This window comes from Mesoplodon mirus (assembly GCF_964341445.2).
Source record: "Mesoplodon mirus genome assembly, chromosome: 2".
In the NCBI taxonomy this organism is placed as follows: domain Eukaryota; kingdom Metazoa; phylum Chordata; class Mammalia; order Artiodactyla; family Ziphiidae; genus Mesoplodon; species Mesoplodon mirus.
The window spans coordinates 200,267,465-200,283,398 of record NC_138977.1 but is presented as its reverse complement, the minus strand read 5'-3'; the positions used below and the strand labels follow the sequence as shown (position 1 = coordinate 200,283,398).

The window sequence follows — 15,934 nt, the reverse complement described above, 5'->3', positions numbered from 1 at the left end:
AAGGGATATTATTCACCCAACAGGTGGGAAATAGTCCCACTAATGACTCTGTGGCACCTGATGTTTTCCAAGGTACCTTCCAAAAACCAGCTCACTTAATATTTATGACAGCCTGGGAAGGGGCTATTATTATTATCAGTCTCGCGTTATAGGTGAGAAACCAGATGGCCGGAAAGGTTCAGTGACATGCCCAAGGTCACACAGCTTGTATTTCCTGATCCCCAGTCTTTCCTACCAACCAGTGTGCCTCTCCAGCCCCATCTGGGGAACTGCTCGCCCCCAAGAGGATGTTCTTGCCTCAAGTATAAAAGAATTAATTGATGTAAAGTGGAGTTCAACTCCCTATTGGAACATCATTTTCCAGGGCTAAATAAGGATGTTCCTAACTGCCCCCGGTAGCCCCATGAGCTGTGTGCTAAACCTTAGGAGGCCAGGAGACAGGGTGGGTGTAACAGAGAAGACAGGGAGATTTAGGGGGAAGAGCTAAGGGAGGAGGGGAAGGTCCAGGTAGAAGATACTTGCGGAATAAGGGGCCTCTGTCATTGACCAGGCAGAGAGTGGGAGAGTCAGGCTATACTTAAGACGGATGGATTTTATTAGTTTGAAGGGAGCTAACATGATGGACCTGGAAGTAGAGTTTCCCCTGTGGTCTCAGCGAGGGGTGCAGGCACCTGGCTGTCCCTGCCTCAGACCCCCGTTTGGCCCTCCATCCTGAGGCTGCTGGGGCTCGTGCCCAAGAGGCTGGCTCCCCAACTGCCGACTCACCTGCTCCCCAACTGTGCAGCAAACTTGCCAAGAAAGAGTTGTGGGTAACATCTCTGTTATGGTCCAGTTGCCATGGCAATAAATTGTCACTAATTAGTAGTGTGGTTACCATGGCAATTTTCTAGTAATTACAGGTTACAAATGGTGCAAGGCTTCAACCCAACCCAATTAGTTAATTAGAAAGATTTAGAAATTTGTCCAAGAGGGAAATAACCTGCCTTGTAGAAAATGAAGGGAATGTGTCACAGCTTGGGAGCCAGAGGCAGAGAGGAAATTGGAGGACGCTGGAGCGGTGGAAGAAGGATGGAGTTGCGTGGCAGCAAGTCCCGGAGCCCCACCTGGAATTGCTGGGGGCCCAGACAAGACCGACGGTTTCTCACCAAAGCCTGATCCTCGGCTGGAGTCTGGCAGGACCAGGGCAGGGACAGCTGCCAGCAGCCACTCAGCAGCACTCTTCGAATGGGCAGAAGAGGTGCCCAGGTTGTAGCCCAGCACCCTCCCTGCTGGCTTAGGAAAAGAAAGGTGTCTGAAAGCCTCCCGCCCTGCCCCACGCCTGGGCTCTCCTAATGAAGGCGCACTCCCGGGAGCATTGTGGATTCAGTGGCTCCATTTTTACAGAGGCTTGAGCTCTCCTTGAGAGCTAATTAGATTACCTGGGAGAAATCCGGGGGCACAGGGCCTAGTATGTGTTAACGAGGAACCCCACCAGGAGAACAATGACTGCGGCAATGCCATTTGCCCCACTCTGGCCCCAAAGCTGGCCCCTGGTGGGCAAGCTCCACCTGCACAGGTGAGAAAGGCCCCATGATTTCCTCCAGGGACAAATCTCAGAGGACGGGAGGAGCCTGGGGACCAAAAGAACCTCCATCCCAAATTAGCACAGTGGAAACCTCTGCCCTGTCCAGAAGCGGGCTGGTGAGGCACCTGGCTCAGCATCACTCAGGTCTGCCTGAGTGCTCATTTATTTTTTTTAAAAATCACATTCTGGGTGCTCTAATAACTTCTCTCATTGTACTGAACAGCCCTTCAGAGCAGCACTTTCCAAACTTTACTGCTCACATAAACCCCCCAAGGGTCCTGTTTGGGTGGGTAGGGACCTGAGATTCTGCATTTCTAACAAGCCCACAGGTGATACACCTTAGTAGCAAGGTTGTAGGATTCACAAAGACCTTTAACATCATTTGATCCTCTTATTTTTCTCATCTCATTTGATTCTCTCAAAAACCCTGAAATAGAAAAGGAAGGCAGGTCACGCTATCTGCATTTTTCAGATGAGAAAAACGAGACTAAACGGGTAACGTAAATTGCCCAAGGTCACACAACTTGGAAAAAAACCAAGCTGGGACTAGAATCCATGTCCTGCTCCTGGTCAGGCTGTTTTCTACACCATACTTGGGGTAGGAGTGAGGCTGAGGGGAGGCTTTCAGGGCTTTATTTGAAACTCACTGGTTGGGGGTAGTTTGTTCAAGACACCTTAAGGTTAGACTTGGTGACATGTCCACATTGACCTTGGGCATTTCAAACCCTAACGTAGAGCTGGCTTTCTTTCTTTCTTTCTTAAAAAATATACACCTTATTGGATTTTTTCCTTTCAAACTACAGAAGCAGTTCTTGTTACAATAAACCAAACAATACAAACATTCCCAAAAAAGGCCAACATACTGTCTCTCCTTCCCTCCCTAAATCCTACCCCATCAGGGCAGCCAATGTGAACAGCTCGGAGTGTGGCCTTCCCCACTCTTCCCCAAACTCAAAAACAAGTTTGCACAAACACATCTATTCAGAAATATCATTTGTTTTCCTTTTTCTAAAAAATAAAAATAAGATCACACAGTACCATTACTTGGCGAATTGCTTTTTCATTTAACAATATGTCATGGGCATTCCTCCAAGTCAATACACATGGATCTACACAGTCTTTTTAGTAGCTGCAGAATAGTCCGTCATATGGATGCACCGTAATCCATTCTGCATCGTTGTTGACGGACAGTCAGGTGCTCGCATTTGTTTCCTACATCAAGCAAAACAAAGTAAGCATCCCTGTACCTGTGGCTGGAACCTGTTTCTATAGGTCCTTAGAACAGGAACACACCCAGTATCTTGACCAGCATATGTGTGATCAGGGTAAGGCTGGGTGGGGGCTGTCACGGAATCTGTGACTTGATCAAAATGTTGCAGGTAGAGATGGGTTTAGGATTAGTGTAATTCGGCTACCAAAGGGAAGAGAAGGCTCTGTGTGGTGGCCTCTGTGTTCCTCAGCTCATGGAATCATTCCTTTGGCACAAATTAACTCCATCTTCCTCGTCACTTGCCTCATCATCAGTGCAGTCACCCTCCACGTTGGTTTATGGAACCGTGAGCCCAGATCTGGGCTCCAAGAAGCATCCGGAATGTCGGAATCCGCCCCTCCCCGCCCCCCACCCCCACCTCTTCAGAGGCATCACCATAGCAGCATCTCATGGGCCTCTGAGACGGCCCCCATCCTCCACGCGGGCCTGGGGCTTTGCTTCTGCTGCTTAGTGAGAGTCGCTGTCCTCTCCCAGGTGGCCGGGGCGTAAGCGTGGGCCCCATCCTCAGCAGCAGTGCCTCAGATATCTTCTGCGACAACGAGAACGGGCCCAACTTCCTCTTCCACAACCGGGGGGATGGCACTTTCGTGGATGCTGCGGCCAGTGCTGGTGAGTAAAACAGCCTCTATCCTGTGACCCCCACCACCCTATAGGGGACTCTGGTGTGCCCTGCTCCCTCCAGGTCCCACAGGCCCCAGGGAGAGCAGGACAAGTCGTTGTCTGCACCGCACAGGGAAATGTCGCTTGTCACCTTTAATTCCACATCCCCATGGTTCAGGACGGAGGGGATGTTTGTGGCTGGGGAGACAGTGTCTGGAACGCCTGACTGTTATCCATTCTCCAGCGACTGGGATTGGCCCGTGTCCCTCTGAGTCCTGCTTGTGTCTCTCAGCACTGGTTTCCACTCTAAGCTGCCTCTCTCCATTTCCCCTCCCCACATCCATCTTAAACATTCAACTCAATCCAATAGCCATTTATTGAACCCGTGCTAAGTGCCAGGCTGGTGCTAAGAGCTGGGGACACTGACCTGAATAAGGCTAAGATCACCCTACCCCACTCCCCCCACCCGCCCATACAAGGCACTGACATTTTAGAGGAGGAAACAGACAAGTGAACAAATAGCTACAATATGAAGCAGAATAAAATCTACACAAAATAGTACCCCAGGCTCCCAGCTCTGCTCCCCTTCCTCCCTTTGTGTTCATCCATCATGTGCCTCAGGGCCTTTGCACCTGCCAATCCTCTCCACCTGAAGTGCCCTCTCCCCCTTCTCTATCTGCAAAACTTCTATTTATCCTTCAACACTCAGCTTAGATGTTATCTGTGAAGCCTTTCCTGCCTCTTTCTGTGCCGCCTGGCAGAGATTGGCACTCCCTCCTCTGTATTCCCACTGCCTTTGCATGTACACTCACTCAGGCTCCTACATCACTATAATAATCTGTCTGTGTCTGCAAGGACTGGGACACATAATAAAAGTATGTGGACGTAATCAGTCTGCCCTTCAACCACTTTTCCCCACCCACTTCCTCCCCATCTTGCCAAGGAACGGGAGGTTTGATTTCTCCTTCTTGGTGGTGTAGGGACGAGCTCCGGCCTCTGGAAGAAGAGGTGAGCGGGGATGTAGACACATAGATCCAAGGTCCTACAAGTGCCAGCTGGTGCTGACAGCTAGCATCCAATCCCTGAGCAGGTACCAATCCATTCTCTGTGACTTACAAGTACCTGCCCTTCCAGCACTCTGCCCGGGAGTTCCCATTTTGAACACCCCACAAATGCACCCTTGCAGCCAGTCAGCTCCCCTGTTCTTCCCGGGCAAAGCTAAAGATGGAGACAGCTCCCCGGCCTGTCCTCCCACCCAGCTCACCTGTTAAACGCTCCAGCAGCAAATTTTCTCATTGCTGAAAAATCATAAAATGAAGAGGAGGTGGTGGTGGAGAAAACCTAGAGGATTTGATAAGGTGTTAAAGAGACGGAAGCAGAGGTGAGTGAGCAAGTTAGATTGGGAGAAGGTATCAGACGGGAGGAGAGAGGAAAGGTGCGATGCCCGTAATTGAAAGTCAGAGTGATTGCAGGGGTTTAACAAGACATGTCAAGAGGGCATTCGTCACCCAAACAGATGCTGCTGTGAAGTGCGGCCTGGCACCGATTATTCTCGTGAAAGGGAACGAGCTCCTTGTCAAGGTGCCTCGTAGATAGGAGAGAAATGGGCCAACACAGAAGGCCACCGGCATTCGGGCTGGGGAGTTTTGCAGAGAATTAATGGGGTATTTCATCCTAGAGGTTGGAGGCTGCCCCCATGCCTTTGCAAACCCTCTTTCTCCAGCCTGGGTCTCCCTGCCTCTTCTCCCCCACCCCACCCCCATCCTCCACATCCTCCCCTCCCCCAAGGGGATGCCCAGCCCCCAAGGTTCTCAGGGGGACCCCACCTTGCTTTCTGCTGGCCCCTATCCTCAGGATCTCCGCATTTGCAGCTGGCAAGAGCTCGCTGTGTCCTGGGTCTGTGATGCCCATCCCCCATCATATTGTCCTATCACCTGCCATCTCTGAGGGCCTGATGACCAATGGCAGTTTGTCCTCCAGAAGACTCAGCGTGGGTATTTAGAGCTGGCCTCCACTGCCTGTCAGCTCTGCACTTGACCTGAAGGATCATGTCTGCCTTGGGCAACCAGGAGGTCAGCCCATCCCTCCGGGCAAAGCCACCCTCCTTCCTCTCCCCAGGATCAGCTCAGTCCCACTGGCCACTGGTAGATGCAGGGACAGCACAAACAGGTGACACTGGACCCACAAGCTTTCTTCCCAGATCTCACAAGGCACACTGTGCGTTGCTCAGTCATGGTGTTGTATTTTCTCTGCTGTCACCGAAGTCCCTGGTCGCCTTCTGTCAAATTATTTACGTCTCTTCATTCATTCAGCAAGTATTTACAGAAAAATACCAGGTCACCACAGGCACTGAGATAGACTCTGTGGGAACACAGGTGAACAAGAAGATAGACCCTCACCTCATGGAGTGTAAGGTCTAGTAGGAAAACTGGACCCCACAAAGGAACATAACTGCACGTGTGATCAGCTCAATGGAGGAGAATGGGAGGCTGTCAGGATGAATAGCAGGGTGGGAGGGAGGGGCTTATTTTCATGGGAGTGGTCAGGGAAGGCTTCCTTGAGGAGGTGACATTACAGCTGGGAGCAGAAGAAAAACAAGGAGGCAAGTAACCAAGAGCCATGGCAAGAGTGTTCCAGAAGGAGAGACCAGCTTGAGCAAAAGCCCAGAAGCTGGAAAGAGCTTGGGTCATTTGAGAAACAAAAAGAACCCCGGGTGGCGGTGCTTATGCAGAAGGGGGAAGAGTGGTACCAGTTAAAGACCAGATAAGGTGGGCAGGGGCCTTGTGCTCACCGGGCAGGAATTTGAACTTGACCCAAGAGTACTGGGGAAGCACTGAAATTTGAGCAAAAGAGTGATGATCAACTTAACATATCCCAGTGTCAGGGGTGGCTGGGGAGGGCTTTAGTCCTCCAGAATCTCCACAAGTCTCCTTCCCCCAACCCATGCTGCCCCAAAACCAAGTAAAAATAGTACTTTCTGGGCAAGTGCAGCTTGAAGGCAAGTCTCTGGTTCTCTCTGCAGCCAGGTGGCTTCCCACCTTCTGCCCCTGTGGAGAGATCGGGACAGGATGAGGCTCACCCTCCCTTGCTGCTCTTCACGGGGCCCTGGCAAGGTGAGTGTTTGTGGAGCCTGCAGGGGGCGCTGCCCTGAGGGCGCCTGCCTTTCCTCCCCAGGTGTGGATGACCCCCACCAGCACGGGCGAGGTGTCGCCCTGGCCGACTTCAACCGTGATGGCAAAGTGGACATCGTCTATGGCAACTGGAACGGCCCCCACCGCCTGTATCTGCAGATGAGCGCCCATGGGAAGGTGCACTTTCGGGTAAGAAGGAGCCTCTGCCTCGCTCCCCTCTTTGTCATCTTGGGGATGCAGCCCCGCCTGTGCCTCCCACCAGGCTGAGTAGGGGCTTGTGGCTCTGCAGAGCCTGGGGGCGGGGTGGCCACAAGGAAGGTAACATCTGGGGGACCATGGGCTCCTGCCTGGGCTGCTGTGATGTCTGTAGTGCCCAGAGCACAGCATTGGCAGAGGAGAGAGAGCAGCCTCCCAAGGTGCACGGCAGCAGGGCAAAGGCCCAGTGAGGTGGGCTTCTCTCTCTGGATCAGGAGCATTGTTCCCATAGCCTGGGCCTGAGCTTTTCAAATTGAGGCTCAGGCCCAGGGCACAGTGGGGCTGGGGGGACAGGGGAGGTTGAGGCCACAGAGCTCCCAACAGTTGCCCCTTCTGGACAAATGGCAGGTGGGGGACAAGGTAACCTTGAACCCCTCTCTGTGCCCCCTCCCTGAGCTATCAACAGTCTGTGACACCAAGAATTCTTCAGAAAGACTGTTTGGTGACAGTAAGGGATGTACCACCAGCCTAATGAACTTGAGTCTGGGCCTTTCTCAGGAGGGTGATGGAGAGCATGGTTAGAGCTGACCTCCGGGAGTCAGGGTGCTTCTGGAGGTACCTGGTCTTGCCAAAAGCCCCTGAGGAAGCAAGAAAGTGGTGGCATTTGCCAGAAGCTTGATGGTCCCAGGGGAGTCACCAGGGACCTTATGTCTGGGGGACTACCACAAGCCCCTCCCCTGTAGGCAGCCATCTTGGGGTGCTCAGGGCCAGCCACTCATTCCCTACAGAGGCTTGAGACCCAGGCTCTCTGAGTAAAAAAGAGGTACATCCTGAACAGAAAGCAGCTGCTCCTGGGATCCTGGATGATTTCCATCTTTATTCAGCTTTTTCTTCTAACCCAGGTTCTCAACCAAGGGTGATTTTGTCCCTACCCCAGGACATTTGACAATGTCTGGGGACATTCTTGGTTACAAATGGGATAGAAGGTGCTACTGGCATCTAGTGTGCAGAGGACAGACGTGCTGCTAAACATCCTACAATGCACTGGCTGGAATAATCCAGCCCCAGATGTCAACTAACTCTTCTGATAACCCAGCCCCAGAGCTCACAGGAGCAATAATAATAATAATAATAATAATAATAATAATAGAGACCCCATTTATCAAGTGCCTTCTGTGTGCCAGGAACTGTGCTAAGCATCTTACATACATTATCTTGGAAGCCCAGGCCTCCAGTGGGGCAACCCCAAGGGGCCTATGTAGGTTTCCATTAGAATAATAACAACTTCGAGATCCTGAGGTCTCTTTGTTACCGGCTCTCAAGGCCCTCTTCAGCCCACCCTGGACAACGGGCCAGGCTCCCAATCAGCTTCATCACTGCGTTGTTGGGGACAGCCTATTCCCCTGGGCAACCCAGAGTGGGCAGCTCATTCCTGTGGCCAGGGGAGAGGGCCTGAAGTAGGAGGCCCAGGGGCAGGGCCAGGGCAGAGAACCGCTCCCAGAAACCCCAACTGTGCCCTTCCCAATTCTCTCCACGTGGACCCTGGGACTTAGACAGGCTCCTGGGTCTTTAAGGGACAAACCCACCCGGAATGGATATTCTACTGAGAAACAAAAGGTCACCCTCCACAGCTCTTCTATTTCAAAGGCAAGTTCCATAGGTGGGACACTTTGCCAGGTCCACCAAGGCCCTCTCAGCACTCTGAAGCCCCTGCTGGGCTGTCCTGGGTCTGGGGTCTCCTCGTGAGCCCTGGGCAGAGGTATCTGATACTGCAACCCCCCAAGGCAAATGTCTCAAAAAAAAAATCAAAAGACTCCCAAGAAACAAAGTAAGGTAATAAAGGCAGCAAAAACACAGCTAAAGGCCACCTCTGCCACCTTTCATGAGGCTGATATGGGCAAGGCCAGGACAGACTGCCAGGGATCCATCTGGTGCCCACTCTGTGCCAAGCGCTTTACATGCAGTGCTCACAACCTGGGCAGCTATTATTTATCCCCATGTTACCAATGAGGAAGGTGAGATCTGAGTGGTTAAGTAACCTGCCTGAGACCACACAGCTAGTCTGCAGAGAAGCCTGGATTTAAATGCACAGCACTGCCCAGTGTCCTCCCAGCCTCCGCCTCTCACTGCAGAGGACAAAGGGCACGTACTAGGAAGGGCATAGCATCTGGAATCGGAGCCCTGGCGATGGCCCCCACTCATTAGCTATGACAGTGGGCAATTCCCCTTCCTCTCCAGGACTCAGTTACCTCACCTGTAAAATGGGAGTGCTCACATCAGCCCCGCCCCAAGTGACTGATGGGAGGGCCCCATGTGGTCCGGACCGGGGAACAGCAAGGTGCTTCACCGGTGTGAATTAGGACTGTTCCTCTTACCTCCTTGTTCTCCTACAAGCAGCCTGAACTTTATGTGATCCTAAACACAGCATACCTAGGGCCCTTACAGGGAAGGTGATAGAGGACGTGCTAGGTCAGGCTTTTATCTTTGAGCGCACGCACACACACGGGGGTGGGGAGAGTGGGCCTCTAGGCCACCCCCATTGCCCCACGCATCTGTCCGCTGACCTGCAGCCCTCTCTCCTCCCAGGACATCGCCTCACCCAAGTTCTCCATGCCCTCGCCTGTCCGCACAGTCATCGCTGCTGACTTTGACAATGACCAGGAGCTGGAGATCTTCTTCAACAACTTCGCCCACCGCAGCTCCTCAGCCAACCGTCTCTTCCGGTAGATGCTTCAGCCTGGCTCATGGCTACTCAGCCTTCGTGGGTGTGGGTCAGGGAGCTCCAAGGGGAGGAAGGAGGAAGGTCCCCTGATGAAGGAGCATTAGAAGCTGGAAGGACAGGGATTGAGCAAGAGGCTGAGAGAATGGGGGATGGAAGGGTGAGGCGGGGAATCCCGGGCCTCCTGCTGTTGGGGGGGAAATGGTCAGGGGGACGTGCACAAAGTGTGCCTAGAAGCCAGGCTCCACTCTACCACCCAAAGGGGTTCCAGAGCCAAATCTGTTTGGGTGCATCTGGATGAAGCAAAGACAGGCAGGTGTATTCACTACAGGACTTCTCAGAGCCTTTACCATGACCATGAGTGTTTTTACTTTCCAAGAGGTGGATGGAGTATTCCAAATACATTTCACTACAAGATGCTTCTTTCAGAGATTTTCCTCTTGGGATTGGTGCTCTGCAAAACATCCTTTGGGAAATGCTGAACGAGACAATTAATGGTGGATGAGGGAACGGTAGACAAGAAGGGAGGCAACTGAGCGCTGCATGAAGGGAGGAAAGGTTCGATTGTTCTCTAATTGGGGTCCAGAGACCATTGGCGTCAGAACCACCCAGAGTGTTTATTTAAAGTACAGAATCCCTGGGCCCACCCTGGATCTCCTGAACCAGAATCTCAGGGGCTGAGGCCCAGGAATCTGTCTTTTTAACACGTACACTAGGCATCAGGTGATTCTTATCACACCAAAGTTTGAGAACTGCTGTTGGGGAACAAACCTCAGGACACATGTGGCCCTGGTTCCTGGCCTAAAACATGCTAATGGACCTCAGCACCAGGTGGCAAGAGGAGGGTGGGCCAGATCACCTGCTCAGTTCCCCAAGGCCCCCATCCCCTCCTCCAGAAGGGCCCTCAACTATTAATAAAAGGCGAGAGCTGTGACTAAGCGTGTTTTAAAATATAATTATTAACAAAGCATCAATCCCGACCAGCTGTAATCACCCCCTGAAGACACCAGATTTGCTAATTAGGTGCCTTGCAAAAAGCTTTTTCACAACTTCCAGATTAATTGTGGGAGATCAATTGCTCGTTAACAGAGACACTGCTTTCCTTCTCTGGCTAATAAAGTGTCACTCGCCAGGGCCTGGAGCACCAAGGAGTCTCTGTGGCCCGGGCACCCAGGCATCTCCTCTGCCTGTCTGGCCTCTGTCAAACCTCCCAGCCTCCCTCCCGCCACCCCAAGGGCAGGCCCCGGGCTGTCTGCGGACAGGGTCACCACATGGTCACCCTATGGGTTAGTGTGTTTGTTTCAGCACAGCGTCAGTGGAAGCCACTTACCAGTTCCATGGCTGTGCCCCGAGTCCCTGTGGCAGATGGCTGGGTCTGGAGTTCGCAGCAGAGAGTGTAGGGGCTACAGCTGGGGCCACCACTCAGCTGGCAACTCTGGAAGTTGAGCCCCTACCTGCCCCATACCAAGTGGGCTTGTCACGTGTCACCGAAGGAAACTTGGTGGGCTCCTTGTAGGAGTCACCAGGGATGCAAAGCCTCGGTGTGTGTGAGTCTGCCGGCCCTTCAGTGATGCCTGGGAAACCAGGGAACTCATCACCCACTCCAGATGCTTAACAAGAGTGCAGAGGCCCTGTTAACAACGGCGGGATGACAGGAGTGAGCAGGGACTGTCCCAGGCCAGGCAGGACGTGTGTGGTAACACCACTTGCACATCTAAACGTGCCTTGATCTGTTCCCACGGCTCCACCCTTCACACTCCCTCTTCTCTAGCTGCCGCCCTGTGTCCAGTCCTGCAGAGCAAGCTGTTGAAAATGCGGATCTGACCACACCCCTCTTCCACTTAAACCCCTTAGAAGCTCCCCACTACCTTCTCTTTGATACATCCCACAGGCTGGCTTTGTCCCCAGCCTTGTCACTCTCCACTCCCCAGTTTACACCTAAGCACCAGACACCCCAAGCTTTCGGTTCTGGGCTGTACCAGGCCTGGACCCCTCAGGCTGCCCACACCATCTGCCTCTCTCTCGCTTCTGAGTGACACAGACTCACTCATCATTCTGGTTTCAGCTTTGTTGACCTTTCCTCCGAGAAGCCTGCCCTGGTTGCCCAAATCTGGGTGAGCTTGCCCAGCTCTGCCCTGGAACTTCTGGGCTTTAGCCTTAGAAACCCCTAACTCCATTGTCACCTGAACCCAGGGATGTCTCTGCCCAGCCGTGACAGAGGTTGCAGGACACGAGTGGTTGAAGGGACTGTGGATGCTGCAGGCCGAGGCGGACACACACCTCCAGCAGGTGTGCACACGCACAAAAGCACTGCCGGGCATGCTGCTCACTGCCCAGACTGCACACGTGGATGTGCTCAGCACAGACGCCCCGCGCGGACAGAGGACACCTCCCAGGGCGTGTGCTCAACCCTGCAGACACCTTGCAGTCCTGCCAGCACCCTCTGCCATCCAGCCACCAGAAGCTCCAGCTCGGGGGACCCTGGCTCCCTCCTGAAAGAAAGCATGGGCCACAGCACAGCCCTCTGGTGACTGTGATTTAAGTGACAGCCCCACTTGCAACGTAAGGGGAGAGCGATACAGATCCTTCCTGGTCCTTTCTCCCCACCCCAGCCCCAGGATTGCTCCACACAGCCAGGACAGAGCGCCCAAGGCTGCGAGAATCTACCCAGTGAGAAAAATTAGAGAGGAAAGCTCAAGGCCATCATCAGCGTTCAGTTCAATGTGCAGAAAGAACAGGACTTTCACAGTGGACTTTTCTACAGCAAATATTACCATGATTCAGAGTTCAAAACAGACAAAACCCTAGCAGCCCAAAGGGACCCTTTCTTCCCTTTTGTCTCTGCATTCTTCCATGCACCCCATGGACATGTCTGGAGCTTCCTGAGAGCCAGGCACTGTGTTAGATGCTGCGGGAGATACAAAGAAGAGTAATAATACATGGTCCCAGGCTGCAAAGAGTTCGCAGTCTAGCTGAGGAGATAAGATGCATTCATATAGAGCTTCAACACAAGGCAGAAAGTGATAAAGGCCAGGAAAGTGACAAAGGCAGAGCAGGAAGGCATTGCTTCTAGCAGGACGATCGGGGAGGGCTTAGAGGAGGTGGCACTGGAGTAGGGGTGGAACCCTGCGTAGCATTCAGAACTCAGAAACCCAGGGCCGCTTGAAGGAAAGTGAAGGTCAGTTGAAGGTAGTTGCATCCCTGCCCCTTCTCCATCCATCAACTGCCCTTCCCCAGGCTGTCTATAATTCATCCATTAGAGAAGGGAAAATCAATATTTACCAACGTGAATTAAAACCCAAGAAAGGCGAAGGCAGGGTCTGTGAGCAGAGTGGCTCTGTCGGCATGCAGGTGGCAGCCCACGTGCAGCAGGGTCTCGGTGCTCAGGGGCTGGAGAATGGAGCTAGTGGGCCTCGAGGTCCAGGGAGCCCCTGGGGCTTTGCCAACATGTTCTCATCCATGAACAGCCTGTCTCCTGTCCCGCAGCATCATCCGCAGGGAACACGGCGACCCCCTCATCGAGGAGCTCAATCCTGGCGATGCCTTGGAGCCTGAGGGCCGGGGCACAGGTGAGGGCACCTGAGGGCTCTGGCCTGCTTTCCCCTGTCTCAGTGCTGCCCTTAGCCTGGGAGGAGGGCGGGAGGGTGGTGCAGCCAGTCCCACAGCAGGGCTCATCCTATCCCTGCCTCTCTGAGGGCTGAGATCCTGGGGCAGGGGTGAGAGTGGGGGCGGAGGCCCTGGGAGTGCCAGGCAGGAAGCAGAGGAGGGGACGGTCCGTTCTCCCAGTCCCAGGGCCGCGGGGTCAGAGGCGTGGGATTCCACGGGCAGTAGCATCTCTGGTAATGCTCTGCCGGGAGGAGAGGCAAAGGAGTGGCTGGGCGTCCTGTCGTCTCACCCCTCCTGGCACTCAGCCTGGTGTCAGAGAGAGAGCACTGGGTCAGGAGTCCCAAGACTCGGCCCTGCCATTGCCTCGCCTGTGGTCTGGGAAAAGGTACTTCATCTTCTGGATCTTGTTCGCCACACCCATAGAACGGGGATAATTGCATCTGCCCTCCTCACGTCTCTGGGTTGTAGTGAGGACCAAAAGGAGACCAGGTATACGCAAACACCCGATAAACTGACAAAAACCGTGCAAATATACAGGGCGTGTATAAAAGACCAGAAAGCAGCCCTCAGAGTCTGAATTATTTGCACCCATGCTTTCCTTCAAAAGTCCAGGGGGAGGAAATGGACCCCCTCTTCCGTGAATGAGCGGCCACGGGAAAGGAGAGGAGCTTCAAGCTCCAGTCTTCGATCCCCAGCGCTGTGCTCTTTCCTCCCACACTCAGGGCGTGGACCTGGCACTGGTCAGGAGCCCCCCCACCCCTGTGGGTCTCCTGGCCGATGGACAGAGTGAAATCTGTGCTGTTGCAGGCGGTGTAGTGACAGACTTCGATGGAGACGGGATGCTGGACCTCATCTTGTCCCACGGAGAGTCCATGGCTCAGCCGCTGTCCGTCTTCCGGGGGAATCAGGTGTGCCTGGACCTGGGGACCCACGGGGCCCAGCCCAACGTGCTGAGCCTGGGCTGGATGAGGGCAAAGGAGCCCGGGATGCTTGCTTGACCAGCGGGGCAGGAAATAGACATCCCGGGCCCTGGAGGAAGCAAATTCCCTGCAGCACAGTGAACTCCCAAGAAGAGCTGCCTCCCAGAAGCCCTTTGCCCCTCAGCCTTCCACTGACACTCCTCCAAAAACTGTTTTCCCCGAGTCTACTGGCTTTCCCTCCTCTTTTCCAGGGCTGCTCTTTGCAAACTTCAGCCAGTCTGTCTGCCTTGCTCACCCTCCCTGCCCGGCTCCCTCCTCCTCTCTTTCCTCTGCCCCTTTTCTTGTCCCCTTCTTTCTCCTTCTCTCCCTCTGACCCTCCCTCCCTGTTCCTTCTGCCCACCCCGCTGACGCCCGGGCCTGCCTTCCTCCCTCCCTGCAGGGCTTCAGCAACAACTGGCTGCGGGTGGTGCCGCGAACCCGGTTTGGGGCCTTCGCCAGGGGGGCTAAGGTTGTGCTCTACACCAAGAAGAGTGGGGCCCACCTGAGGATCATCGACGGGGGCTCAGGCTACCTGTGCGAGATGGAGCCCGTGGCACACTTTGGCTTGGGTGAGTCAGGGCTCAGTGGGGGGCAGTGGTGGGAGTGCGCAAGTGAACTATTGGCGGGACAGTGGGTGCTGAAACTGCATCCCAAATCCCGGCGAGATGCAGGGCTCACAGCCTGAGCATCTTCTAGATACCACGTTACTGTGACACCAGCTATTGGAGGCAACCCTGGTTTGAAGTGAACCTGAGCTCAGGAGGGAGGCTTTCATGCCCCACTCCTTGCTGGGGTCCGCATCCTGGTGCCTCTGTCGAATTAGTTCACCTTGGGGTCAGAGTATTTAATCCTCCATTTGTCCAAGGCTATGGCCTTGTTCTTCAAACAATGGCCTGCACCAAACCTATCCAAACCATCTGCTTCCCTGGCCGCTTGGGTGTCGGTTCAGTGATTAAAATGTCTCACCAAACCCCTGGTGCCTTCTCTTGGCTAGAAGGCTTGGGGAAAGCATGCATGATCAGTGGGAGTGATGTCACCCCCGAGAGGGTGAAAATTGGTTCTTGGCTGGGGGTGGTATTAAAAAAATGCTAGTCTTTTATGTGTGTGTGTGTGTGTGTGTGTGCGTGCATGTTTGTGTGTGTGTGTGTGTGTGTGTATATATATATATATATATATACACATAAAAGACTAGCATTTTATATATATATACACACATACGTATGTATATATATCTATATGCACATATATGTATATTATATATATGTGTGCATACATATATATAACATAACCAGATATACAGTATACCTGTGGTGTTAATAAAATATCACTATACACCTATTAGAACAGCTAAAGTAAAAAATAGTGACAAAACCAAATGCTGGCAAGGAAGTGGAAAAACTGGATCTCTCGTTCGTTCCTGATACAGCTACTCCAGAAGATGGTTTGGCAGTTTCTTTTAAGACAAAAACTAAACTATATAACTATTATAAGACCCAGCAATTGCACTCCTGGGCATTTATCCCAGATGAATGAAAACTCATGTCCACACAAAAAACTATTCATGATCGTTCATAGTAGCTTTATCTGTAATAGCCCAAACTGGTAACGACCTTGATGTCCTTCAAAAGGTTAATGGTTTAACAAGCTGTGGTCCATCCACACCATGGACTATTACTCAACAATCAAAAGGAATAAACTATTGATACACACAGCAACTTGGATAGCTCTCATGGGCATTACGATGAGTGGGAAAAAAAAGGCCAATCTCGGAAAGTCACATGCTGTTGAGTCCATTTATATAATATTCTCGAAATGACAAAATTATAGAGATGGAAAATAGATCAGTAGTTGCTGGGAGCTAGAAATGGTGAAAAAGAGAGGGGTGGGTGT

The 15,934-nt window shown here is 52.8% G+C and overlaps 1 protein-coding gene across 2 annotated transcripts in view; it reads left to right on the top strand.

Annotated features, from left to right (window-relative positions):
• Positions 1-15,934, top strand: part of CRTAC1 (cartilage acidic protein 1) — a 137,298-nt gene that overhangs the window by 107,503 nt on the left and 13,861 nt on the right. The window contains exons 6-11 of one of the 2 annotated variants that reach the window (XM_082631383.1): positions 3,309-3,443; positions 6,609-6,754; positions 9,347-9,483; positions 12,966-13,048; positions 13,893-13,993; positions 14,445-14,613. In XM_082631383.1, the coding sequence (XP_082487509.1) occupies positions 3,309-3,443; positions 6,609-6,754; positions 9,347-9,483; positions 12,966-13,048; positions 13,893-13,993; positions 14,445-14,613 (771 nt within the window). The remainder of the gene's footprint in view (positions 1-3,308; positions 3,444-6,608; positions 6,755-9,346; positions 9,484-12,965; positions 13,049-13,892; positions 13,994-14,444; positions 14,614-15,934) is intronic. The other variant, XM_082631384.1, reaches the window with a different exon arrangement.